At 40.5% G+C, this 27,685-nt stretch overlaps 1 protein-coding gene across 1 annotated transcript in view; it reads right to left on the bottom strand.

Moving 5' to 3' along the window:
- The window catches only part of LOC141912571 (inactive phospholipase C-like protein 2), a 76,218-nt gene extending 48,990 nt beyond the window's left edge, over window positions 1-27,228 (bottom strand). The window contains exon 1 of the mRNA XM_074803855.1: window positions 27,001-27,228. Coding sequence (XP_074659956.1) covers window positions 27,001-27,097 — 97 coding nt within the window. The 5' untranslated portion in view covers window positions 27,098-27,228. The remainder of the gene's footprint in view (window positions 1-27,000) is intronic.
- Between the last annotated feature and the right edge of the window lie 457 nt (window positions 27,229-27,685).

The raw sequence follows: 27,685 nt of genomic DNA, 5'->3' as shown, positions 1-27,685 counted from the left end.
CCACAGAATCTCGATCGAGTAAGCCGTTCAAACACATCGATTATCAATGTCACGACAGCGCGATATCAAAGGTCAGGCCGTAGCATTTGGGGTCCCGTTTGGTATAAGGTTTTAGTTCCACTTATCTTAAATCTTACAAGATGCTGAAACATATTACATTTACAACTATTACAACCCAATATAATACATATCAAATTTCTTTATCTATTTAGTCCTTCGTTATATCAATGGGAATCGCTCAGAGACCATGTTTGAGCATCAAATATTCAAGATTTCTCTGGGAAACGTCCGCCCCATTCCAATAAATGAAACAATAAATCCACCACATATTTCTCGTGCTATGGGCCTGAAGGTCTAGTGTCAAATGCGAATGGGAATTTCTCTAAATCTATTTATGAACAATGTGACTTTTTGGTCACCAACAAGTTTAGATGAAGTAAAGTGAACTGGTTCAGTTTGGTCACATGAAAATCTTCAACTAAAACCAGTCACATCCTGAGAGTCAAACTTATGAGTTGAGACCAGCACTGGGTAGAGTGAGACAGAACTAAAACCAGTCACATCTTAACAGTCAAACTTATGAGTTGAGACCAGCACTGGGTGGAGTGAGACAGAACTAAAACCAGTCACATCTTAACAGTCAAACTTATGAGTTGAGACCAGCACTGGGTGGAGTCAGATAGAAGTAAAACCAGTGACATCTTAACAGTCAAACTTATGAGTTGAGACCAGCACTGGGTGGAGTCAGATAAAAGTAAAACCAGTCACATCTTAACCGTCAAACTTATGAGTTGAGACCAGCACTGGGTGGAGTCAGATAGAAGTAAAACCGGTCACATCTTGAAAGTCAAACTTAAGATTCAATTTACTATAAAGTTTCGCCAGTCATGGTTCAGAAGAATGGCGCTTCAATGACCTGCACTCGCAGTTTTACCATAGCGCAGTTTGGTGAGATATAGTTTATCACGGTCGGCATTATGCGGGGATTGCGGTAAGCCGAAATTATTTGCGTAATGGATTAATGCAACAATATAAGCGTAATCTCAGCAGAAATCTGTCATAACGCGGCGACGGCTGACTGCAGCATCGACAACGCTGCTGATATTTCATCATCTCATCGCGATATTGGTTTTTCTGATATGCGCAGTTGGATCGCAGAAGTTCATTCAGTACGCACGCGCATAGTAGAATTTCATGTTTGAAAAAAAAACATACGGCAATAACCACGATCGAGTGAGCGTCATTGGCCCGAGTCAAATTAGGCCCATGTCCAATTAGACAAAATGTCAAACCAACCATTGTAGATTGAGTCCAGTTGCACGGTCAAGGATTGTAGAGTCTAAGACCACGTTCTTGAGCCAATCTAACAACTTAAGACCGGCGTAGACCCATTTTGGTTCTATAGCTAATCTAACAACTTAAGCCCAATTAACGTAAGACCGTCTAAGCTCATTTTTGGTTATTAAGTCAATCTAACAACTTAAGACCAGTATTAAGCCTAATTTGGTTTTTTAGCCAATCTAACAACTTAAGCCCGATTCACGTAAGACCGTCTAAGCTCATTTTTGGTTCTTTAGTCAATCTCACAACTTAGTACCAGTATTAAGCCTAATTTGGTTCTTTAGCCAATCTAACAACTTAAGACCAGTCTAATGATTTCAGAGCACCTTTCGCTTATTCGATGATGCACGGGAAAGCCGAATAAATAAACCTAATTACACGAACCATCTGCCAAACGCAATTTTTCAGGATGCGGAAAACAAATTCATCAGGATACGAAGCAACAGTTGAAGAAGTGCACAGGCACCCAATTCATTAGTGACCCTGAATCAGCATTGATTGCTCAGTGACGAAATGAAATCAAGTTACCTGGTGGTCTTCATATAATACAAAATAAATCTCGCAATTAACCGACCAGTGACCTGCGGTACGGCGTTACTAATGCTGGGTTCACACACACAACTTTTTGAAGAGAAAATTGAGAAGTTGTCTCAACTTCTCGATTTCTCAACTTCTGACCCGGTTAGATAAATAAACAAAGTTGTGTCAAAATGTGTGTTCACACACACAGCTTAATTCACACAACTCCAGCTGGGCGTAGATGCAGCAGTGCATAGAAGGCATAGAAGGATGAACAAGAAATTGCAATTTAAGCAGAAATCAAAAAGATAATTGTGATAAAACGACTTTGGCCTATCCAGCATCCATATGGATATATCATGCCCGGTGTTAGGGGATCCTGGTACCGCCTGACTCCAGAAATTTTAAAGAGAATTCATGAGTCTCATATATCAATTATCTGATAGACATGCGATTGATGAGATTTTAAAGGTTTATTCTTTTATTGTAGAAATTGTAGAAATATATTGCCCTCTCTTACCAGAAAGGAAGACTATTAAAATGCGCGCGAATATACTGCATGTTGATTGGTTAGATTTCTCTCAACTCCTCGACTGAGTTGAGAGAAATAGAACATGTTCTATTTCTCTCAACTAGTCGAGACTAGAGTTGTGTCGAGGAAAATCGAGCAACTTTTTCGTTCACACACATGACTCACTTCAAAATAGTTGTCCTCGACTGTGAGTTGCTCGATTCCTCGACGAAAAATCGTGTGTGTGAACCTAGCATAATTGCGAACAATGACCACATGTACCCTACATTATCATTATTGCCATATTGCAAAAACAAGGCATTGCGGAATTCAGCCCACATTGGACGAGATCTTCAAAATACCACAGACATGCAACAATATACCCAAAACAACAACTCTGTTGTGAAGTTTCATTAGAACACGAGAACAAACCTGAGAGGAGTTCTTTGGATTAAAAATGGCCACCAGGCAGCCATCATGCAACCATAAAACAAGTCGTAGATGCATAAATACAACCAAACCAATATAGCTCTGAAGTCTCATCAACATCATTCACACGATGATTATTTCAGGAAATCTCTTTCATAAATCTGTCGGGAGTTTGGTTATATATAGATACAAACTAAGCGTATCAAATTTTGATCGCTCAGGTTTTCATTGAAATCAACATCAGGCGTCGTCGTTCAATGCGTGAATTGTTGATAGTAGAATTGTACGATTTTGACACACGCGTCTAGCGTCGAATTACCTTCGACATCTTCATTATTAGATTCTGTTGAAATTCAAATCTCGCCGGAGACTAATTTCATCAGGCACGAACTCCGCAAGAGAGACGTCGTCGTCGTCATCTCGTTTAATGCAATAAAAAATCAAAACAGATCGACTACAGCCAGTATTGATCGACCACAGCCAGTATTGATCGACTACAGCCAGTATTGATCTACTACAGCCAGTATTGATCGACTACAGCCAGTATTGATCGACTACAGCCAGTATTGATCGACCACAGCCAGTATTGATCGACCACAGCCAGTATTGATCGACCACAGCCAGTATTGATCGACTACAGCCAGTATTGATCGACTACAGCCAGTATTGATCGACTACAGCCAGTATTGATCGACTACAGCCAGTATTGATCGACTACAGCCAGTATTGATCGACTACAGCCAGTATTGATCGACTACAGCCAGTATTGATCGACTACAGCCAGTATTGATCGACTACAGCCAGTATTGATCGACTACAGCCAGTATTGATCGACTACAGCCAGTATTGATCGACTACAGCCAGTATTGATCGACTACAGCCAGTATTGATCGACTACAGCCAGTATTGATCGACTACAGCCAGTATTGATCGACCACAGCCAGTATTGATCGACTACAGCCAGTATTGATCGACTACAGCCAGTATTGATCGACTACAGCCAGTATTGATCGACTACAGCCAGTATTGATCGACCACAGTCAGTATTGATCGACTACAGCCAGTATTGATCGACCACAGTCAGTATTGATCAACTACAGCCAGTATTGATCGACCACAGCCAGTATTGATCGACTACAGCCAGTATTGATCGGTCAACATTGTAAGAAATTTATTCAAACGTTAAATGCCGACTCGGTAGTCGACTGCGGCGATCGACGATACACCAGGTGGCGATTGTGTACATACGATACGATATATCGATATGCTGGATTTCTTCTTTGATTTGAATCAATAATTTTCTCGAAATTCAATAATATTGCATCTCATTCTGTCGAGATCAATCTGAGTTTTATGTGGCGACACGAATCACTGAATATTACATGTATCTGGATGAAAGTTATTAACCCATTCATCAACAATGAATCCTCAATATATATTCTCTTCTTTTCAGTTTATACGCAACGTTCAGTTCATTCTAACGTTGATGATGTTTCCAGCATTTTCTCTTCATTTATCTGCTTACATCACCTCCGGGCTCTTCACAGAGCTTTGATTATCATCAAATAATCATTTCCAGATAAGAACCGTTACAAGAGTTCGAGCAACCTTTAGAGAGGAGCTACATGTAATCGGGTATATTCTACATCGATTTGAAAGTGTGTTTACCAATGAGCTTCAGTGTTCTGTCTTAAAAAGTAATTTTTATCAAGAAGTGCGAAAACAAGCTAAGTCATTTCATTCTCTAACTATTTTCCTAGTACAATAGGTTTGTTAAGACTGGATCAGGCCTCGATGAGCTCTCATTCAGTCTCAAAAGTTATTTCTATCTTATTCAGCGTCTCGGAAGTGAAAAAAAACTAAGTCATTTTAATCTCAAACACTATTTTCATAGTACAATAGTTGCACTTTGTGTTTCACATGTAAACCACTCACTCGCTACTAAACAATGCTTAAACAAAGCGAAGAGAATCATTTCCGGAACCAGTTGCAATTCACGCGGACCCGTGCTAAAATTTGATTCAGGCCTGGTCCAACGTTTTTGGTCGGGCAAAAAATACTCGTCCAATCGTGGCTACATTGTGTTTGAATTTTGCATAACTTTTTATTCATGTCAGAATTATTGTTCGAGCCTCAGTAGGCGGCGGACTGAGTGACCGATCAAAATTGTGTCTGATGGTTTCGATGGCTACTTGTCGTATCGTTGCGCCGCGCCGAACATGTCGCTTACATTTCGAGTAAATCAGTCAAGTACTGTACACGAGTAGCTTGTATCAATAGAAATTTGTGATACTGACAGATGATTGATCCGAACTCAGCTTCGGTTGCGGCGTGTCGTGTTCCGTTCGAGAGATCCAATAAAGTCGATACGAATGACGACGATTACGGCCAAAATTTCAATATATATATATAGCAATACAGCAGCTTTATACGACAAGACTGGCAGCGAATACAAAATAACTATAACCTCAAAAACAATAGCATTCATCCTCCTTCTATCATAAAACCAGAGACAGTCCTGTTCTGTGGCTCGATGGATAAGTTGTTCGACTCACAATCGCGAGGTTGCGGGTTTTAAATCCTACTGAAACCATGTTATTCAGGCAGGACACATATCAGTGCCGGTTGACTCAATGATTTAACAACAAAAGTCTGTACCCGCTAATAATATTCATCTTACGAGTGCTCAGCAGTAACTTATGGAAGTATGGATCTTTATCCACAGATCAAGTAACAAGAAAATTGGACTGTAGAATGGGAACAAGCTCCAAAATTGCTATTTTAAACACCAAAATGGCTGTGGCGGCCATCTTGGATGGCCTTAATATGTCTAAAACGATAAGGCTCATCCTTTTTCCATCATAAAACCATAGATTAAGTAATAGGAAAATTGAACAGACGGATACAATATGAGGATAATACCTACATCCGAGGGGTAAAAAGTCCTCGTAATGCGGGCAAATTTGATTTCCTGAAGCAGCAGGCCCCCTAACGAGCAACTTGTTTTCGTAATGAATCCCGGGTAGTCGCGCCTTGTCAGGATAAGAATCCATCGAGAAAAAAATACTGCCAAATAACGCCGTGGACCGATCGCTGATAATCATTGTGAGTTGTGAGAGGGTTTAGTAATTACTGTAAGGTGCTACAAATACTTGTTAAAACTCGATAACTACACCGTCATAATATAATTGACGATGGCGAAGAAATAATTGTCACGCTAAGTCTCGGCACCTACGGTCTTCAAATTCCGCGTACACGGCCGCCAATAGGCGTGGAGTGTCCATTCTTTAATTTCCAATAAAAACGACGAGAAATAGCATTTCGTAGCTCAGCGACGTCGCTGTATTTCAGCAATGTCTAGCCACCAGCCCTGCATGTGCGCGTTATTTTACTAGTTGCATTTTACAAGTAGAAAATACATTCAGTTTTTGATGCTGTAAAAACCATAACAATAATGTTTATATACAATGATACCTACTAAAAGGGGTTCTGTGTGAGTCGATGTGCAATATGTCATCAATATTGTTGTTTCAAAGTAACAATTATGAATTTTGATGTTTATTTTGTAATCGAATATAGTTTATGACCCTTATTTTCTGTTTTATTTTCAAATGCATTTTTTAAAATAATGAATTTTGAGTGAATGCGCCCTATATATCATCGACATTGGGGCTGAACTGGTGACCGGTCAATTCAATTAAATTCAATTCTCGATATATTCAAATTCAAAATAACTTAATTGATCCTTAACACTCGATTTCATCAATTCAACATATGCTATTTTTCTTCAAGGCATCGAGGTTTGTTTTCTTGTTCATATCTCGGGGAGTGCGAACCTAGGTTACGCTCCCAAGTCGGCCTAGTCAATCGAACCCGCGATTTAGATTCAGCCCGCGCAATCCGACCGAAACTCTTTACAGATGTTCACATACGATTAGTTCTTCTTCGCGCGACAAAAACGAAGTTTCGAGTGATTCGTTTATCGAGGAGATTATCGTCGGAACGAAGCCGGCCGCGACGATAAAAGCCTTGAACCGGCCGCATACGCCGTCAACTAGTCGCAGCCATATTAGATTGACGACGGGATTACGTCGCCGGGTTCGTAAATCTTCACTTCGATCGCCATCCACTCAAATCAATGAAGACCCGAGGAACGCTTACTGCGGCAAGCGACGATCCGTCAGTTCGCTCGTATTATACAATATAGACTCTAACGCCGGTATTCTCCAAGATTGAATACAACTAACATCTCATTGAATTCAAATGAAAAAAAATTAAAAAGTATAGAAAATAGGGGGCACACACCGACGCCCCCTGGATCAGCCACTGACACACTACAACATACGAATGTGTACTTATATGCGATGTGGCGATCTGATGTAAATAATCTGGGCATCAGAAATAGAAATGCAGGTAAAATTCCTCTGTATCCAGTGTACGATTATCAAACGCAGCCTTTTAACAACAGACTGGCAACAATATGTTACCACTACCCACATCCACATGAGAGGCCAGAGAGAAGAGAGGAAGAGAATGAGGAAGAGAAGAAAGAAGAGAAGAGAGAAGATAGAGAGGGGAGAAGAGGGAGGAGAAAGGAAGAAAGAGAGGAAGAGGTGAGAAAGATGAGAGAGGAAATAAGAGAGAGAAGAAAGTGAAAAGAGGGAGGAGTAGAGGGGAGAGGGGAGAGGGGAGAGGAGAGAAGAGAGAGGAGAGGTGAGAGAGAAGAGCGAAGAGAGAGGAGGGAAGAAAGAGGAGAGCGAAGAGAGAGAAGAGAGGAGAGAAGAGAGAGGAGAGAGGGGAGAGCGAAGAGAGGAGAGAAGAGAGAGGAGAGAGCGAAGAGAGAGGAGAGCGAAGAGAGGAGAGGAGAATGCTCATAGATCAAGAATGAAGAGAACTGTCACTGGAGTGAGTTAATATTTGTAGTGCATTCTACGAATCGATCGAAACAGATTCGAAGCATTAATTGCGTACTCGGTAAGAACACGAATGTCGAATGTCGTAGTCTGCACGAAACACATCGTCACCACTCAACAGAACAAACATGCCGAGTAAGACAAGACAACACTGCTACCACCGCTGCTGCTGCTGCTGCTGGGAAACCGCGCTGACCGACGCAGTCGTAGTTAGTAATTACATCTATACCGAATACCGATACCGCCGTTCCCCGACCGCGCCACGGTCGCTGCCATCATCGATCACCGATACGTAATATCTAGAGCAACTGAAATATCATACGTCAAATGTTATTGACTGTAATTTCTACCGTCGTCTAATACGTCTTCATTCTGAGCGATTTCATCGCGCAATGATTCGTAACCGATGCGATCTCGCGGCCATCAATCCGTTCGAACCGGAACCCGAAACATCTAGACCGTGTCGCTCGTATCATCGTCGCAATCATCCGTGCCCTTCTCTCAAAAGTTTCGAAAAGCGGTTTAACGACAGTTTTCAGACAGTAGATGTTGATTTTTCTTTCCGAAAAAAAAAAAAAAACGAGAACCGAATTCATCGACGACGCGACAACCTCGATATCTTAATGAAGAAATCTTAGAACGCGTGCGCACGCGATCCGAAGAACGAAAATTGAAGAAATCTAACGCAGCTGAAGCAGTTTACACACGACTCGTTTCAATTCGCTTCGTCGCAGCTGAATAACAACAACAACGACGAAGAACAGAGGCTTTGAAAATTTAATAATCCTCATCGAAATTAGTCACGCGTTCAACTTTCCGACACATTTACGAAGTATATATACGACGAGTCAGCGTGCTTTAACCCATCTTTTCAGATTGAATCCATCATCTTCAGAACCAAAAGCAGCCAGAAAATTCTGATTCTTTCCACCTATCTATTTGAAATCAGTTCAATACGCCTTAACCCATCTTTTCCCATACGCCGGGATTTTTTAAATCTTAAAATAAGGATTGACCCCTTTATTTACTTAGTTGGTAAATTTCATTTGATTTTTGTTGATTGCGTGTCCCTTACAAAGCCACCACACCTGCCGGGAGCGAAAACAGGGGGTTCGATTTTAAATCGGATATCGAAATACAGATAAACCGTAGTTGTGTGGTCGATTTTACGGAATTTTTTGTTTAAATCGAAGTACAGGATTTTAGGAGGCTACGTTCAATCACTGCATGCATACACTCTAAGGCCTTGTCGGTGACAAGAGATTATGCCCTTTTCAAGATATATTGCCCACCCTGGATTCGACCCCTGGAGTCGCGCAATGGGAGAAAAAAACATCAATATTGTCACCTGTACATTTTATATCCTGAAAGGCCCCGATAATGAGAACGCGCTGATCTTTTTCCCCGCCGTCATATGCGAGACACGTTTAGCAAACAACATCGTCCGCGACGACACAAATAATCGAATGCATATCTTGATTTTCGCAGTGTCCTCCTCACATCAGAGCCGGCTTTGATCAGTCAGCCTCGGCCGAGCCGACAGGTCAAACGACATTCGCGTCTCTGCCAGATGCACGTACACACAGAGCTGCGCAGATAATAAATTCACCTCAGAGAGGGCTGCGACCGACCGAGGATCTAATGATCCAAAAGACTGACTTAATTTAGTGTTTCTTTGGATATATATATATATATATATATTTATATATATATATATATATATATATATATATATATATATATATATATATATATATATATATATCCCCTAGTTGATCGGTTACAAGTAGGGACGGAACGTATTCAGACAACATCAAACATTAAGTCCTATATATATATGTATGTATGTATGTATGTATGTATGTATGTATGTATGTATGTATGTATGTATGTATGTATGTATGTATGCATGCATGCATGCATGCATGCATGCATGCATGCATATATATATATATATATATATATATATATATATATATATATATATATATATATATATATATATATATATATATATACGTACACAAACGTACGGAAAATATAAGCTTTGTTTCGTGTAAAATCGTCATTGATATCGATGCACAGAAACGGATCCAGCGGCAACATCTCCGAATTTGTGTTTTTTTTTTCAGGGCAAAGCAATTCGATAAAAGGGCATCCCGAGCGCCAATAATGAGTGAATTTAGTTTTCTACGGCTGCATTCACATTAAATCATTTAACATGATCCATATTTAGTCCGTTCCGTTCTAGAAACAGTGATTCATTCCGGAACCAGTTGCAATTCACGCGCAATAATTTGACCAGTACCAAAATTTGGTCAGACGTTTTATGTCGTGGCTTACAGGCACGGGCCTGTTTAACACCCGTGTCGACTGTTGTTCCCGGCCTGACTTGGCACGGGCTGAAAATCACGGCTTACGAATGTGGCTTACTGCATGACCAGGTCGCAGCCAGGCCCAAATCACTACCAGGAAGGAAAGTTCGCGGCGAGTTCGCACAAATGCGATTATGAAAATTATTGAATAATAGATTGAACGTATAGTAGTCATTCGAATTAATTTCATATCGTATTGATTTGATTTAATAGCGAATCATTCTGGTCGGTCGGAGAATGCGTTGATCAGTTATAGGGAAATCTTCCGGTTCCCTGCACGGTATACATCTATTAAGTATGATTCAAGTCTAAACAGCGTAGATGAATAAATTCATTTGTACGAATGCAAGCCGTTGATTTGATTGCTGATTTGATTGCTGATTTAAGACGAATTAAGTGTAACAATTTAAACCTGACTTCGCACATGAGTGACGAAAAATTACAAGCTAAAATTGTTCCAATGCAAGTGCCTCGTTATACTAGAACCTACTTCCAGTGCCTTGTTAAAGCACCTACTTTCAGTACCTGGTTATACTAGAACCTATTTTCAGTACCTGGTTATAGAACCTACTTTCAGTACCTGGTTATAGAACCTACTTTCAGTACCTGGTTATAGAACCTACTTTCAGTACCTGGTTATAGAACCTACTTTCAGTACCTGGTTATAGAACCTACTTTCAGTACCTGGTTATAGAACCTACTTTCAGTACCTGGTTATAGAACCTACTTTCAGTACCTGGTTATAGAACCTACTTTCAGTACCTGGTTATAGAACCTACTTTCAGTACCTGGTTATAGAACCTACTTTCAGTACCTGGTTATAGAACCTACTTTCAGTACCTGGTTATACTGAACCTATTTTCAGTACCTGGTTATAGTAGAACCTACTTCCAGTGCCTTGTTATAGAACCTATTTTCAGTGTCTTATTACACTAGAACCTACTTAGTGCCTTGTTATGCTACAACCTACTTTCAGAGCCTTGTTATACTAAAACAAATCTAATGTCTGGCTTGATCTGTAATCGACTACAGTTGACTACAGTTTTCACTCTCTCGTGCCTCAGTGTTGCAAATTTTAGAAATCAATTTGACATAACTGAAAACTAGAGATTCCCAAGGTTTGAATGTTGCTAAAGTTGTCAAAATCCACCAAGGGACCAGCAAAATATAATAAAACACGTATCATTAATGATCTTTAGAAAAGAAATAGTTCTTAGAAAACAGAGAAAAATGACCCAACAATACGGGACATAAGTCCCCTCACAAAATTGCGGTTACCAATTGTAAAATGATTAATTTGTTCAGAAAGACGTTTGCATTCGGAAATAAACAATGATTTCTTATAAACTTGTTTTTATCCTTATATATATGAGCGATAGTTAACACAGCATACGCTCGCACGTAACGCTGAAACACCAGCTTTCCGGTTTCGTAATAATAAATTTGATAGTACAATTTCAAATTCGAAGTGTGGGATTTCTTCGTTTATCTACAGTTTACACGGATTATAGTGTTTATTCGACAACTAACCAGCTTTCAGCTCGACAGACAGATGGACGCTCAGATAGACACGCAATACATTGTAAATTTTGAAGATTTTCAAACGAAACCTGAATGACGAATAATAAATACCACAATTCTCCTCGATTAAAATCTACACACGAGCCAGCACACAAATACGACTTGAGATGGAGAGATGGATGCGTTGAGCTCCCTGGGAGAAAACATCAATACACTCACAAGATTAGATCAGCATGCTCAACTCAATCGCATTACGAATCTAACCAGGGAGGTTGAAGCCACCTCTCTGATCTAACCGATGACATAATAACTATACCTCATAATCTATAATATCCCTGTAATTCTTTTTGTCGCGAATTCATGAATGCCTGTTACACGTGCCTGAATACTGATAGCCTCCTAAGTAAAATCCTACAGTTGATGATTAGAAAACATTCTGACAGTTTAGTCATCAGAGAAAAAGAATTTTTTCTGAAAAGTTTTTGATTTTTTTTCTCCATCTCTTGGTTTTTTTTGGTTGTTTTGTTAACTTTGAATCATTCAGAAATTGAATATTACAATCATTAACACTGTGGGTGTTTACTTACTAACTCTGAATAATGAGATTAATATCAGTCAGTACCAGTCTGTACTGAGGCTAATAATATTCATCGCAGTAAATCGAATCTAATCTTAGTTCTTAACCTATAGAAATAAGACTTAGAATGACAAATATGGAAAATTGCCCACAACCCCCCCCCCCTCTTCACGGGAGGGGCGGGCCTTAAATGAACAAACAGAAATGGAAAACAAAGTTTTAAACTGTGGATATTATGTAATAATTCTCCATTCGTTTATACTTAGCACTGATATGCTATTTATATATTTATACGTACATACAAGCTACTGTCGGTAAATTGCCTGGTAAAATCTAATAAGGAGGGTTGATGCGGGGCCCGAGCTGTACGATGAAAGATAAAATAAGCCGAGACCTGCTCCGACCTGCGGGGCAATTGGCATTAATTCAATTACTGCCTCTATAGCCGGGGAATGCGGGATACATTGATTACCGCTAATAACAATTAGATCTTCCACACGCTGAATTAACCTGATTCTCAATCTCGCTGAACTGAAAGACTGTGGATTGTTTCAAATGAAATTTACCTATAATGAAATCACAGCCGATGGAAATCTCGCAGTTAAGCCACCAGATGGCGGGTGTAACAGATCTAACCCGATCAAAATTTTGTTCACCTTTTTTTCTCGATCTGCATATCTTATATAATTAGCATATATAATTAGCTTTTGTGTCTTATGAAAAATGGCAGCACCTGCCAAACATAGTGAAATATTAGCAACTAATGATACACCGCACCACGGTGTAGACGCAATAAAGCAGAGTGCCACTTATTCAACACACTGGGATGGAATTTGTTGTAAAATTCAAATAATCTCCAGCACTTTAGGGTATAAATTTGTCAGCACTGTAAGGGCTAACAACCGCTGCATATCTGTTGAATTTTCACGAGGAATGGCCTTGAAAAACATGCCGAGCAGCGACAGGACTATAAATGATTAAATAAACTGGACTCTGTGTTATACGTACAGATGGCAGCTGATTGCCGTGGAATATCTCCAACATGTCATGGAAGAGTTTTTCATGTTCTGCGTGACAGTATATCAGTAGCTATATTGACTACTTGATGCAACGATCGAGTTTCATGAATATTAAGTGCAGCAGGATATTTGCCGTGAGAAAAAAAAAACTACTCTTGATGGAGTCATGATAGACTGTCAAAAATACCAGATGAAACATATAATGAACAGACAGTGTCACTGTGGAAACAGACAGTGCCACTGTTTCACTTAACAGACAGTGTCACTGTGGAAACAGACAGTGCCACTGTTTCACTGTTTCTTGTTTAGCTACTCTGACATCCATATACAACAATTGAAACACGTTTTGATAAACACTGTTTCTTGTCTTGAGAAACATAAGCCAATTTTTCTCAAGTGTTTCTTGTTTCTCAGTCACGTAACAAGACAGAAAATGACTTTCTTTTTTGTTGAATTCTTGCCTAGCTAGTCCCAAAACTTAAACGCGATATAAAAAAAAAACTTGATCATTGATCAGTCAGTCCGTGTGGCATAACTCAGGTGTTTCAGTATACAGTTTGGTGTGAAAAAGCACCAGAAACACAGAAACACTTGTGTTTCGTGTTTACTCATCGTTTCGTGCTGCACGGGCTAGACCGTGACCGGAATCGGGCTCACGTTTCGGTCATTTACCCGAACAAACGCGAACCTATCCCAAACCTATCCCGGTGTCAACACCGTCGAACCGTGACCTGAATTCCGACCGACTGGAAACTTATCTTTAATGAACGCGTGAGCGCGCTGGCTGTCTGGCCGCAGTTGATCATCAGAAGCGCCGGTTCTGGCGGAACGACCGTCTGAAGATAAGACGTCGCTGACAGACGAGAGATGAATCGTTTTCGAGTCGTCCGTCCTCCATTGATTGTTTATCGTCGGCGTTTTGTATCCGACGTTCGAGCGCGCGCGAATCGTCGAACCGATTCAACGAATCACAAAACCATCTTCAGACGAGCGTTACTTCGTTCGACCGACCGACGACACGTACGGCGTCCGTCCCCGTCGTCGGGTGTCGACTGAGATTAGACCGATCAATCGATCATTGAGATCATTAGCGATCAGATTCCCACGCTCCCCGGAGACTCGGAAATTCACTAGAGTGGGGGAAAGGGGGGGGGAACAAATTCTGAGGGTCTTGTTTGAAATGAAATATTTTAGGGAAACTTGATGATAAGAAAGCATCCAGGTAGTAGTGTAGATTGCTGGAGAAATTAAGGTTGTTAAAGATGCATTTTGAGTGCCAATTCACCAGAATGAAAATTCCTTCTTTCAGAATCTTTGGTACCCTTACTGATAAAGCGCCTTTAGTACAAATTTGAGGGTCCTATGGAAATTGCCTGCAACCACAAGAACGACAAATATAGTTTTAACATTTTAGGGGCTGGGGGGAGGGGAGTTGTTCTTATGATTTCACTTCTACTACCAGGTTGTAGGCTGCTATTCTTGTACGATCTCGACTGAGAAATTCCACAAAATAACAGAATTCAGATTCAGCGAACAGGAAATTAGAACATCCGTCACGGTCATCTGGGAAAGAATGGCTGCGCTCCGTGCTGCTGCTGCTGCTGCTGCTGTTGCTCGTGCCGCTGCTGAGCAGAGCGGAAAAAATTATCCGCCGGTAGTTTTGCGTTAATAACAAAACACAGTCGGGAGGCCGGGTAATAAACTGTGCTTCTGATAAATGTGTATTAGCACGAAAATGAACGCTCCGCCGTGAAAACAGAACGGTAATGAAAACAACTCTAACATAGTCAGTCAGTACATACTGAATAGAACAACAAATCACTAATGTACACATACCACACCAAATACAAATTACTCACTGATTTTGGGAAATAGATCATTACTGGGAGCCTGTGTTTATAATCTGGGAGCCTGTGTTTATGATCTGGGAGCCTGTGTTTATAATCTGGGAGCCTGTGTTTGTAATCTGGGAGCCTGTGTTTATAATCTGGGAGTCTCTGTTTCTGATCTGGGAGCCTGTGTTTGTGATCTGGGAGCCTGTGTTTGTGATCTGGGAGCCTGTGTTTATGATCTGGGAGCCTGTGTTTATGATCTGGGAGCCTGTGTTTATGATCTGGGAGCCTGTGTTTATGATCTGGGAGCCTGTGTTTATGATCTGGGAGCCTGTGTTTATAATCTGGGAGCCTGTGTTTATGATCTGGGAGCCTGTGTTTATAATCTGGGAGCCTGTGTTTATGATCTGGGAGCCTGTGTTTATAATCTGGGAGCCTGTGTTTATGATCTGGGAGCCTGTGTTTATGATCTGGGAGTCTCTGTTCATGATCTGAGAGCCTGTGTTTGTGATCTGGGAGCCTGTGTTTATTTGATGAACTGGCAGGCACGGGCATGGGAACATCTTTGGTAAGTAAAGGACCTGGTCTCTACAGGCACAGGACATCTTCAGTAAGTAAAGGACCTGGTCTTCACAGGCACAGGACATCTTCAGTAGAGTAAAGGACCTGGTCTTCACAGGCACAGGACATGTTCGGTAGAGTAAAGGACTTTGGTCTCCACGGGCACAGCATATCTCAAGTTTCCAAATTCCTGAGATCCAACATGGTATTTATAGTTACGGGAGATCACATACCATATAATATCTATAAATTCTTAAATTCATGGTCGATGAATCGAACAATTTGAAGTTCTAGGCTAAAAACCCTTAGATATCACAATGATCTTCTCTCTGGTATCAAAGAAACTGATCATGTTGAGGATTTGTTTACTAGCTCAGCAAAAAACTGCTTTGGTGGCTTCCTAAATGAGTCTTTAATAAAATATGTAGGTATGTGAATCTTAAGATATTTTGACTTGTCTCCGGTAGTGCAATGCCATTACTTAATTAATCATGTTTCTTTTGGTATTTTTTGGTGTCTTATGTAAGCCTTTACTTCACAGGCTGGCTTAACTTGTCTGTCCTCTGTTTCAGACACTAAACTAATACCTATCATGTACATTTCAAAATGATCAAAAGACAGTCATACAATGTTTCAGGGTGAATGAAGGTAATAATCCCCCTATGGCAAATACTGTTATGTTGCAACATCTTAAAAGTGGGGTTTTCATTCGCATTAGCTGTTGTTACCTTTCAGGATATCATAAGCATGCGCGAAATTGAAAATTTTGTACACTTCGAATTCTCAGATTTAGAAATATCAATATGTCATTGACAGCAGCAGCAACAACAACAGCAATAGCATCAGCAGAGCAATAGCAAGATCAACAGCATCAGCATCAGCAGTAGCAGCTGCTGCAATAGCAAGATGAACAGCAGCAGCAGCAGTAGCAAGATCAACAGCATCAGCAGTAGCAAGATCAACAGCATCAGCAGTAGCTGACAACTAATAGCAGAATAGGTCAATTACTTCATATTCATTTCATTAATCACATATTGACACAAATCCAATTCAGCTTCACTGGAATTCACTCCTCTATTATACTTCCCTTCACTCGCCTCACCTCTTCAATATTCCATCAACAAGTACTGGTCGGGCAATTAAAGGTTAAACGTGACTCTCGAATCTGAACGCTCGCTAGCTTGCTCGCTCGTTTCAGCTATACTCCGATACGCTTTGCTGTATGTTAATAATTCAGTAAATGTAAATGTGGTTAAAACGTAATCCGTAATCGACAACATCTAATATAATCTGATTAGTTACGACATAATTACAATTTAGATTATGACAAGATGATGAAATATGTAAGCACAGAGTTTGCCGCAGGCGTCTGTGATACAAGATAGACAAATAACAGTAAGAAATAGTCAACTCATTAATTATTCAATATAGTATATCTACTATTATTCAATACACACTGTCCATATTTATTTGATACAGAGTATTTACAAGAACTTGAAAAGACATTGTGTCCACTATCATTTGAAACAGTGAATCAACTATCATTTGATACAGTGAATCCGCTATCATTTGAGACAGTGAATCGGCTATCATTTGATACAGTGAACCCACTATCATTTGAGACAGTGAATCGGCTATCATTTGATACAGTGAACCCACTATCATTTGAGACAGTGAATCCACAATCATTTGATACAGCGTGAAGTAATCAGTCCACTTACTTCAAGGATACCACGGTATATATATCTACTATTATTTGCTATAGTGTATCTACTATTATTTGCTACAGTGTACCCACAATAATTTGATGGTTTTACATAACTTTCTATTTTCTATTACTTGATATTATTGGATGGAGGACTGACTGGCAGAATATTTTGATCCCGCGACCATGCGTCGAAACGACAGAGTTTCGTAAGAGACGACCGACCGCTCTGATAAAGGTGCCACCACTGATTGCGGTATTGCCAATTTTGACGATGAGACGCAGTGACCGAAAAGAACAGCTTATTAGTATATAGAAGAGTGACGAGCAACGACAGCGAACCTACTGATCAAGAGTACGCTTCTGACATAGTCGATCAAAAGACTCAAAGCGTTCAGTCACAATTGCTTCATCGCGGGGGCTTTCATCATTAGCGAATGAACAACAGCAGCAACAGCACCGATATACGAAAACTATCAACTCTCATTTCCTTTCCCTTTTTTTCTTCATTTTCCTTTCGTTTTTTTTCCCTGGGTGCTTGCGACAGCGGCCTAAAGGGTTTGCTTGGCCCACTCAGAGAGCTACTGTTCTCCTTCTCTTTTGATAATTGCGCTTTTTTAAAAATTGTAAATTTTATTGTTTGTTTTTTCTCTCAGGCTGTATAAATAGCCGGTCATGCTTTCTGTGAAATAAGTTTGAACTTGAACTTGAACTTGAATTTGAACGTATAACGAGTACACTTCAAATTTACGGTCGAATTAAGCGCACATTTCGAGGAGAGCTCCGGCGTACGCGGTTTCATCGCGGAAAAACATCTTGTTTATCTAATTCTTGCAGATCGCGCTTCCACGATAACCGATAATCAATTGAAGTGTCCGACGGCGACGAGGACGATGCGGAGGACTATCAACGAGGACTATTCACCGGGTCATTCCTCGCCTGAGTTCAACTGATTGATTAAACCTCACTCCTTCCCGAGACACGTAGAACTACCTACTGATCAATGACCAAGTTTTTTTTCTATCGCGTTTTAAGCGTTATCTAGCTTTTTCATGACTGAGTCCATTTCACGACAAACAACACCTGAGTTGATGTATACTCGAACTGATCGATGACCAAGTTTTTTTTTTTATTGCGTCCTTGTTAAGCCTAACGTGCAACATGAGAATTCGACAAAAAATCTGTTTTTCTGTCTTTCTATGTGATGTGTGCATCGCTCTGCAACAAGAAACAAGACGGGATTGGAAAATCTTTTTTATTGTGTCAGTGTTTCACGCTGAACAAGGAACACCGTTTCGATCGCTGAGTGCAATGTGAGCCAATCAGTGACAGAAATCATAGAATTAAAACTCGTTTTAGAATTTAGTCCGCCGGGACCAACAAAATTGCCAGGTCCAAAACTATTTTCGTAACTTTAAATACTTTTGCCTGTAAACTTAGTACAGACCAAAAAGCGGAACAATTTCAGTCCGGACCATGTCTGAATGCTGCTAACGATCACCATATGATGACATGACTTTATATCTTAAAGCGTGGAATGACTACCACCATGCTGAAAGAGATATCCTTAGACAAACAACCCCCAGACAGACAAAAATGAGTTTGTTTAACAAACACAATCAACAAGGAAATGAATAATTCATTTCATATGTTATCAACAAAACATGGAATCGTCTGTAGTACTAGACCGTGACGAATGATATAAATAAAAGGCAAAACTTGGCAAAAATTGGGAAGATAAGCATTACTCGTTGAGAGCCCAATCAAAATTCTATGCAAGCCTAGATATCCTATGTCTAATCACATTCATCACAAGTGCTGGCATAACCAAGAAACTTTATAATCGAGAAACAGGCCTTCGTCCTCTCCCGCAAAATCCGATATATACTTGAAGACTTTTTATGACCGAGTAGGTATTTTCTCCTGATCAACTCTAGTGACTTCTGATTCACAAGATAAAGAGGACACAAGATAACTCAGAGATTCAAAGAGATAGAAAAGAAGCGGGATGTGAATGTTATCATTACTACTGTTTGGCTGGCTTCGAAAATTACCCGGTTTTACTGTCGCAATAGTAGCGGGCTAAGAATGCAACCCTGTTTTACTCCTTTCTTAATATTAGTGGTCCAGAATGCTACCCTGTTTTACTCCGGTCTTAATATTAGTGGTCCAGAATGCTACCCTGTTTTACTCTGGTCTTAATATTAGCAGACTAAGAATGCCACCCTGTTTTACTCTTGTCTTAGAATGCTACCCAGTACTATTCTTGTCTTGCTAACACACACTTTCAGCCAGCGTTGCCGCCATCGCGATCGACCGTTCAGTTTCGTTCCGTTATCGGTTATTGTGCATACAGATAAGAAATGTTTGCACACAAACAACGCACGACTACGAAAGAGAGAGAGAGAGATAAACGCACGACAAACGAGAGATCCGACCGAACGATGTTTAGTATCGGGTTTTTTCATGCATAATAATCAGAGCCGTTCTTGTTTTCGCGTGATGAAAGAGTCGATAGACCCGACCCGGGGATGACAACGCGCCGCCGATAGAACGGAGAGAACTGCCTGCGTTTTATTATACTCTGACATTGATACGATCATTCTCCATCTACTGATAGAGAACTGTGTATAACAAAGCCGACCGTATGCTCGCTGTATCCCGCAACCACTCTGACAATACCCGGTTTTCATACGGGTAAAATATCTAAAACGTTCGATATCATCCATAAATCTGATTTATTTTTCAGACTGACGTATCGCGAGAAGACTAATGAATCTGCCATTTGCCATAATGGGGCGAGTACGCCATGGCCTTCGTATACCTAGTTGACGGACATTGAAATGCTACATTAAGGCCTTTTTTTAATAGCGGGGTAGACCTATTGAAATATATACATATGTCCAAACAAATGATTCTTAGAAAGTTCAAATTCTGCACACTGTGATCAAAAAAGAACCTCGCGTTTTTCACCATTCAAGCCAGGATTCCCATTTCGTGGCAAAAATTGTTTTTTTCCTCGTTTTTTCACTGAATTTATTCCACAGACAGAATAAAAATTCTACAAAAAATACTTTTTTATTTGACTTTTCTTCAAATTTCGGCAGACAGTTCCCGTAAACCAAGCTATTAAAAAAAGGCGCATTAAATGAACAAAAAACCCACAGTTGATGATTTAAGAATTCATTTTCTGACAGTTCCGACGTTCTGAGACTAAACTTCATCATCGCAGAAACGAAAACTTCATTTCCGTTTGTCGGAAAATAAATTGTAAAATTATATGATGAACAGCGCGTTCAGTTCCGTAACTCTGAAATACTGACATCAATATCAGTCATGCAAAATTAGACCTTTAATTCATCAAAACCGTGACGCAGTTCGATTATCTACTTTAAAACTAATTTCTCCATTCACCCGAACAATTGCTAAATCTCTACGGTTTCACGTTTCAATTCCTACTTTTGTAAGCTTGAAGAAAAGCTTTGCAACGCAGACGCTTTCATATGACATATAACCAAAAAATAAGCCAACACACGAAGATATCAACGAAAGAATCAGATCGACCGTCTGACGAAACCGATGGATAAAGGTAGAAAATTAGAGGATTCTTTACTAGCTTAACTAAGTTCTTATCCGACAGATTGTGGCAAATAGATGTCTATACATACAAGAGGCAAACAGAATCGACGCAACAGGCCGAGATAATGCGAAGTCGTTGGAGTCGCCGTGACTAATGCCTTAATGGATTCCTAAGACATTAATTCCACGGCACCAAAAAACCACTTTTACCGATGATGTATCGACACAAGAGACTGACTGACGCTGTCTCAATCCTGCGTGTCGGTGCCACCAGATTCGCCGTACAGAATGAGGAACTGCGCTGCGAGTGAGGATTCTGAGAGGATCTGCTAGGTGTCTGGTGGTTATACTCGGCAGTTACAGCGCTTCCGATTTCTTCTATATTACAAGATTCGTAGATTCATGTTTTAGTACAACTACCAGCCGCCAGAAATGGAGAATAGTCAACACGAAGAAAACAACTTGCTCTAGTTCAGAGGGACATCTTCCTCACAAGATGCAAGACTCGATGAAGTCGATGAAGCTTCTATACATTAATAGCGAAAGCTAGTGCATCAAATAAACTAGTTAAACTATATATAGTACTTCTCGTTTCGTTACTTTTATTCTATATTTCAATGAAATTAACTTTTCCAATCAGTAAATCAATTTTCAGCGGAATCTGTACAATACACGGAGTGAGAAAGTGGATCTTATATCTAAGCAATCACTGGTTTGAAAAGATTTGTATCTAGAAATCCAGTTCGTATTCCATTTAACAACTTTTCACACGCATAAGGAGTATATATCATAGCGCCCTCTAGTGTGTGGCTCAATGATCGGGACGCCGATGTCGCCTTGGTAAAATATCAAAGGCTATATCCTCAGTATTCGCTACAAGAAGAGCTCGGAAATAGCCGATCAAAATAACAACAGATATTGACTGTTGCGAACCGCTGTTTATCGAGCGCCATTGGGCGTTGGCTCGCTGCGCGGTAATAAATAAACCATCCACGATGCAAATAAGATGCAGATATTTGTTCCACTAAATTCAATTACATTCTAACACAGCATCACAGAATAGCTGATGTGGTCGATTTAAACAGTTGTGAACTCGAAAACATACCCACAGCAAATGTGACCGAGTTCGAAAGGCCCCTAAGTTGTCCATACAAGATTTACTACTCATATGGGTTATGAATGGCCACCAGTACGCCATTAGGAATACCAAAAGCTAAGTAAACGAAAGACCTAGGAGTTGTATACACATGATTTACTGCGTGGTTACCCGGTCGGACATCGAGCTGGCGTCAGTATACTCCTTCATTTCATTGTGGTGGACGTAAGGCAGGATACGCCGTAAATATGACCCATAGCTGCGGTCAAAGATGTAACCAGCGCTGCAGCTGCTGAAATAGATGAAACTGTAGCTGGAGCTACTGTGGTAGATGCATCTGGAGCTGCAGCTGTTGTAGATGTAACTGTTGTTGCTGAAGTAGATATAAATGCAACTGAAGTAGATGTACTGTAGTTGCAGCTGCTGTCGTAGATGTAAATGTAACTGCAGCTGCTGTCGTAGATGTAAATGTAACTGGAGCTACTGTGGTAAATGTATCTAACTGCAACTGACGTAGATGTAACTGTAGCTGCTGTCACAGATGTAAATGTAACTGCAGCTGCAGCTGCTCTGGTAGATGTGGGAGTCTGGTTGATATTGAATTCATTATAGCGGGGTTATTAAACGGATTAGATCGATTCAATCGGTCTCACTCTCATAGTGTTCACTGAATATAAACGTCATTAATCAAAATGAAATTAAATCATCCGTAATCGACACAATAGCGACTGCGGCGGCAACAGGTGGCGTTTGTTGCAGCAATAAACCGTGGAGGCGAATATAAGACAATAGGTTGAGAGGTTGAGAGTACTGATGTGGATATATACAAATTCCCACTATACTCATAATGATAACAGGTGCGGATCCACAAGGACCACTGACGAGGGAAGCACAACTTATAAAAGGGCATTTTGAAACAAAAAGCGCATTCTGAAATTTTGAAAATCTGTAGTTTCCAGGTAATAAAGACAAACCTTGAAGAAATATGTGCTTTTCGTTTAAAATTATCTAGCTCTTCTTGTAAAAAAAAAAAATCAAATTTGTGACAGTTATTTAAGTATGGAAAGTGTCACTGCGACCGGTTCAACGAAGATCGGTTGCGAATAACCACCGATTACGGCGAGTCGCGTCGTCGATAAACGGCGAACTTCTATTCGCGCCGTCGATCGACAAATTAATCAACGTTCGTTAGCGAGAAAAGAGTTGTTATAACAGTCGTTACCTAAACACTTAGCTTAAACAATACATTCTATCTAGAATCGGTAATAGACTCTATTAAACGAGTGTTCGGGCGGGTCTGATGGTGAAAGCATCGATAACATTTCGTAACAAACTACATTTTGCTGATGAATGAAAATTGCTATGACTCCGCACAGTTTGAGGAGAGTTTAGCAAGTTTTCTCCAGGAGACTTACGAGACTTTTACAAGTCCTTCTTCATTTTGTTAACAAAGATAATTGGTGCATATCGGCGCGGAAGTGCCCTTTAGGGATGCGACAAGTTCTTAGAAATTGGCCCCTCAGCGCGGGTGTACACGAAAGCCTATACATGTGTATTGCCTTTTTGGACATCGAAGAGTCCTTTCGGGATGTGACAACTTCCATAAAAAATTGTCCCACCGTGCAGGAATAGACCTTTTTGGACATCAAAGTGTACTTTCAGGACTGGACAAGTTCTTCTGTTCTACATAGTTTTGACGAGACTACATAACGCCCTGAAAATTGGGAACATTCGAGGTTTATATCGATATATGAACAATAGCGTTAAATAAGATAAGAGTTTTTCACATAAAAATCAGGACCTTACTTTTATAATAGGGTTAATCTTTACTCGGGGGGTCTTTCAACTCTGTAAAATCAAATCTAGCTCCGGGCACAGCTTGACAAATAATGGTCAAACTCCTTAATGAATTTAAGAGCTAAAATAAATCGTTTTCACGGAACTGGATCTAGAAATGTGGAACCAGACCGCAGGAACAGTTCATATTCAAAGCTGTGAAGTCAGTCGCTGAAGCGTTCAGTTATTTTTTTCAGGCGCCGCGAATAAATCGAATCAGATTTGTCAGATGAATAACTAATAGAGACAATCAGGTACTATATATATATATATATATATATACATGAATAATATTGACAGTCGACGCTCGAAGGCAAAAAACACATTGAATACAACGACAGGCGCTATATCGATCGGAACACACGAACGATATACTATAAATCTATATTAGATCGTGAATAAACCGGCGTTAAACTAATTACATGCACGCGCGTCAAGTCACGGAATACTCATACACATAACGCATAACGCCGTTCTCTAGCGATATGAGCATCAATTAATGAATTATGAATACAAGCAAAATATCCGCTGTAGCCGGCGACGCCGATAGAATGGGTAGAAATCAGCATGACGCCACGGCGAAGGTTGTGGACACCAAGGGCCGGTTTTATAGACTGGTATTATTTTTAAACCCGGGCCCGGTTTTATAGACATAGGTATTAACTTAAACCCGGGGTTAGGCCTAACTCAATTCATTATCAATTGGGTAAGCTCCCCGGGTAAAGAGCCCCAGGATTTACCCGACTGCAGGCAGATGATACTGTCTATAAAACCGGGCCCAGGTTAGCACAAACACTTAATAAATACTGAGTGAGTTTGGTTTACAACAAAATAACACAAACTTGTAATACATGAAAATCAAGATTCTGAATAGTGATAGAGGTTTCGCAACTGCCACCAGGGGGCGTACCTGTAGCTTGATTATAGATGATGATATCGGGTATTCATGCTGTCTATGACTGCTTTGCAGCCATATTTCTTTGTTCATACTCGCGGGAACGAAGCGCCAGCCGAAACCCGACAGGATCCGTTTCCATTGACAACAAAGCGTCTAAAATGTCATTTTCAAACTGGCAGTCGGTGAATCCGTCCTTTCATTCATATCAAATAACTCCTTCAAACGCCTGTAAGCTGCCAGCGAGCCAACTCGACTTATTCGCGGTATTTCGGGCTGTTTTTAATCCGCGACGAATCTATTTTCGTTTCGGGGGGTAATCCGTATCCCCGGGGACTCGGATCTCCCACTCCTTCCACTCCCTACTCCCCCGTCAAGTTACGTCAGGTTTCCAGACATATGTCACTCGCCGATATCTTAGGAGTATATAGCAGTTTAGAGGCCTATTCTGTAAGAATATATAGGGCCTTTTTCATTGAAATACTTTCAATCACTTCAGACAATAATGGTATCGACAAAATGTAGATTTTCCGTCAAATCTTTATTCAGATTTTTTCGCTAAATGCCTTTCGTGGTAAGATTCAGTCTTTTCTGAGTGAAGAGGTGGACCCTTGAAAAATCGCAAGCTTTTGGTCTAACTTTGACAGTAGAAAAATCGATGGAATCAATAATGTGAAGTCGGCCTAATCAGCGTATTTACGGTACCAATAGGCTATAGGGATATGACTTAGCGTTCGAATTTTTAGAATAGTTACAACAGAAATGCAGTGGCTGTATCTATCATTACTACCTAATAACGCTCATAAAGGAAACAAGTTGTTAACTCAAAGCTGATCTAATCATCAATTATCTGTTTAATTGGCTCTATCCAGTGTCTTATTCCTGTATAAGACAATATATAATATTGCCTTCGAATAACTTTTTGTAACAAACTAAGCACCATATCCAGGGCAGTACCTAGCGTTGGGAGGGGGGGGGGGGGTAGAGAAACCCGAAAAAGGGCAATTCTATAGGATTAACAATAATTTTTGCAACTAGGGCACTTTTCCAAAATTTGTAACTGAATTCAAGATGTATTTAAGTCTAATAAGAATATATGTTACAGGTAAGTTCATTTTAAGACCAGTAGATTGTCGAGCATTTTCAATTTCAAAATTCATCATCGCAATGACGGTGCATTAGGCACCTACCTACATTGCATTATGTGAACTAGACAGTTTAAAGTGTTTTATCACTATCAGCTTGTCAGAATAATTATTATTACTCCAGATATAGCCTTTAGTAATAGCTCGGGTCAATCTGAACTGTTATTTCATAGCTTTAATAGCAAGCCTGAAAAAAGCCTGAAAAAAGTCAACAAGGATACGCAAATGACAGTTCAATTGATCTAATTGCTGATGCAGTTAATGGAAAACGATTTGTTTCAATTAAACTGCAGTCCGGTTACTGACTAAACCTGCAGTCCAGTTTCTGACTAAACCTGCAGTCCAGTTACTGACCAAACCAGCCCACTGCCTAAAACACAATCAAGTTACTGATCAAACCTGCAGTCCAGTTACTGACCAAACCAGCCCACTGCCTAAAACACAATCAAGTTACTGATCAAACCTGTAGTCAAGTTACTGACCAAACCAGCCCACTGCCTAAAACACAATCAAGTTACTGACTAAACCTGCAGTCCAGTTACTGACCAAACCAGCCCACTGCCTAAAACACAATCAAGTTACTGATCAAACCTGTAGTCAAGTTACTGACCAAACCAGCCCACTGCCTAAAACACAATCAAGTTACTGATCAAACCTGCAGTCCAGTTACTGACCAAACCAGCCCACTGCCTAAAACACAATCAAGTTACTGATCAAACCTGCAGTCCAGTTACTGACCAAACCAGCCTACTGCCTAAAACACAATCAAGTTACTGATCAAACCTGTAGTCCAGTTACTGACCAAACCTGCAGTGTAGTTACTGACTACACCACAGTCCAGTTAGGCACCTACTGCCTGAATTGCAGTGTGGCGGAGCCGCTGACTTAATTGCACTCACTCTGGTTTCTGACAAAACACTGCCGTCCAGTTACTGACTAAAACTGCTGCAGTCCAGTTCACAGTTGTCAATGTCACTGACAAAAAATATATTCCCAGTTTATTACTATTACATCGACTACAACCGGGTATGCCACGGACATGGTAATTACAGCATTGATTGCAACAGTGCACGACACACACCCCTAAAATCCCCGGTAATCAGCCTGACCCCTGTACATGAAGCTAGAAAAATATCACTGTCTTACCGTTAGCTATCTTGCGTTCTGCTGGTAAACATGTACTGGAAAATGACACGGTTTTCTTTCGTTGGTGATGTTGTTGCTGCTGATGTTTCTTCGACATTAAACTACTCCTGCGCAATATTCCTTGATCGTTTAAAGATGTCACACAGTTATTATCCTCGGGACGGAGCAGGTCCGGCCCGCTCGACGATTTTTCGGCGTCGCCGTTCACGAAAACGGCATCGGATTCGATCATTTGCGGCTCGTCGTCGTGATCGGTGCAGTGCATTTTGACAGTAGTAGTGTCGGAGCTGTTCGAGGTGTCCGCCATGTTTGTTTCATGTGTTTAACCGGAGGTCGCGTCCACCGAGCGTAAATAACGCGCGCGCAGGGGTGGCAGGTGCCTCGGCGCTGCTGAGTTGCTGCTGATGTTGCAGCTACCGCGGCGAGGTGGGCATCTTTTATCATCGCTTCGCGTCATCGCGTACAGATAGAAGTTCTCCCGCGACAGGGTTGGTAACGGGATGATCGGCTAAAAATTATCGGCGATTGTCACATTTCGAAAATTTGAAAATGGACTAACCGAGAAATTTCCTGGAAATTTTTCGGAAACGTATTGAAGGGATTGCTACCATGGACATTTCATATCATGATACGCTTCGGCGTCTACGCTACTTGTCAAACTGCCCCCCCCCCCGTCCCGAAGTAA

The sequence above is a fragment of the Tubulanus polymorphus genome, chromosome 11, assembly GCF_964204645.1.
Source record: "Tubulanus polymorphus chromosome 11, tnTubPoly1.2, whole genome shotgun sequence".
Classification (NCBI taxonomy): domain Eukaryota; kingdom Metazoa; phylum Nemertea; class Palaeonemertea; order Tubulaniformes; family Tubulanidae; genus Tubulanus; species Tubulanus polymorphus.
The sequence above is the reverse complement of the archived record's forward strand: the minus strand, read 5'-3'. Positions and strand labels throughout refer to the sequence as shown.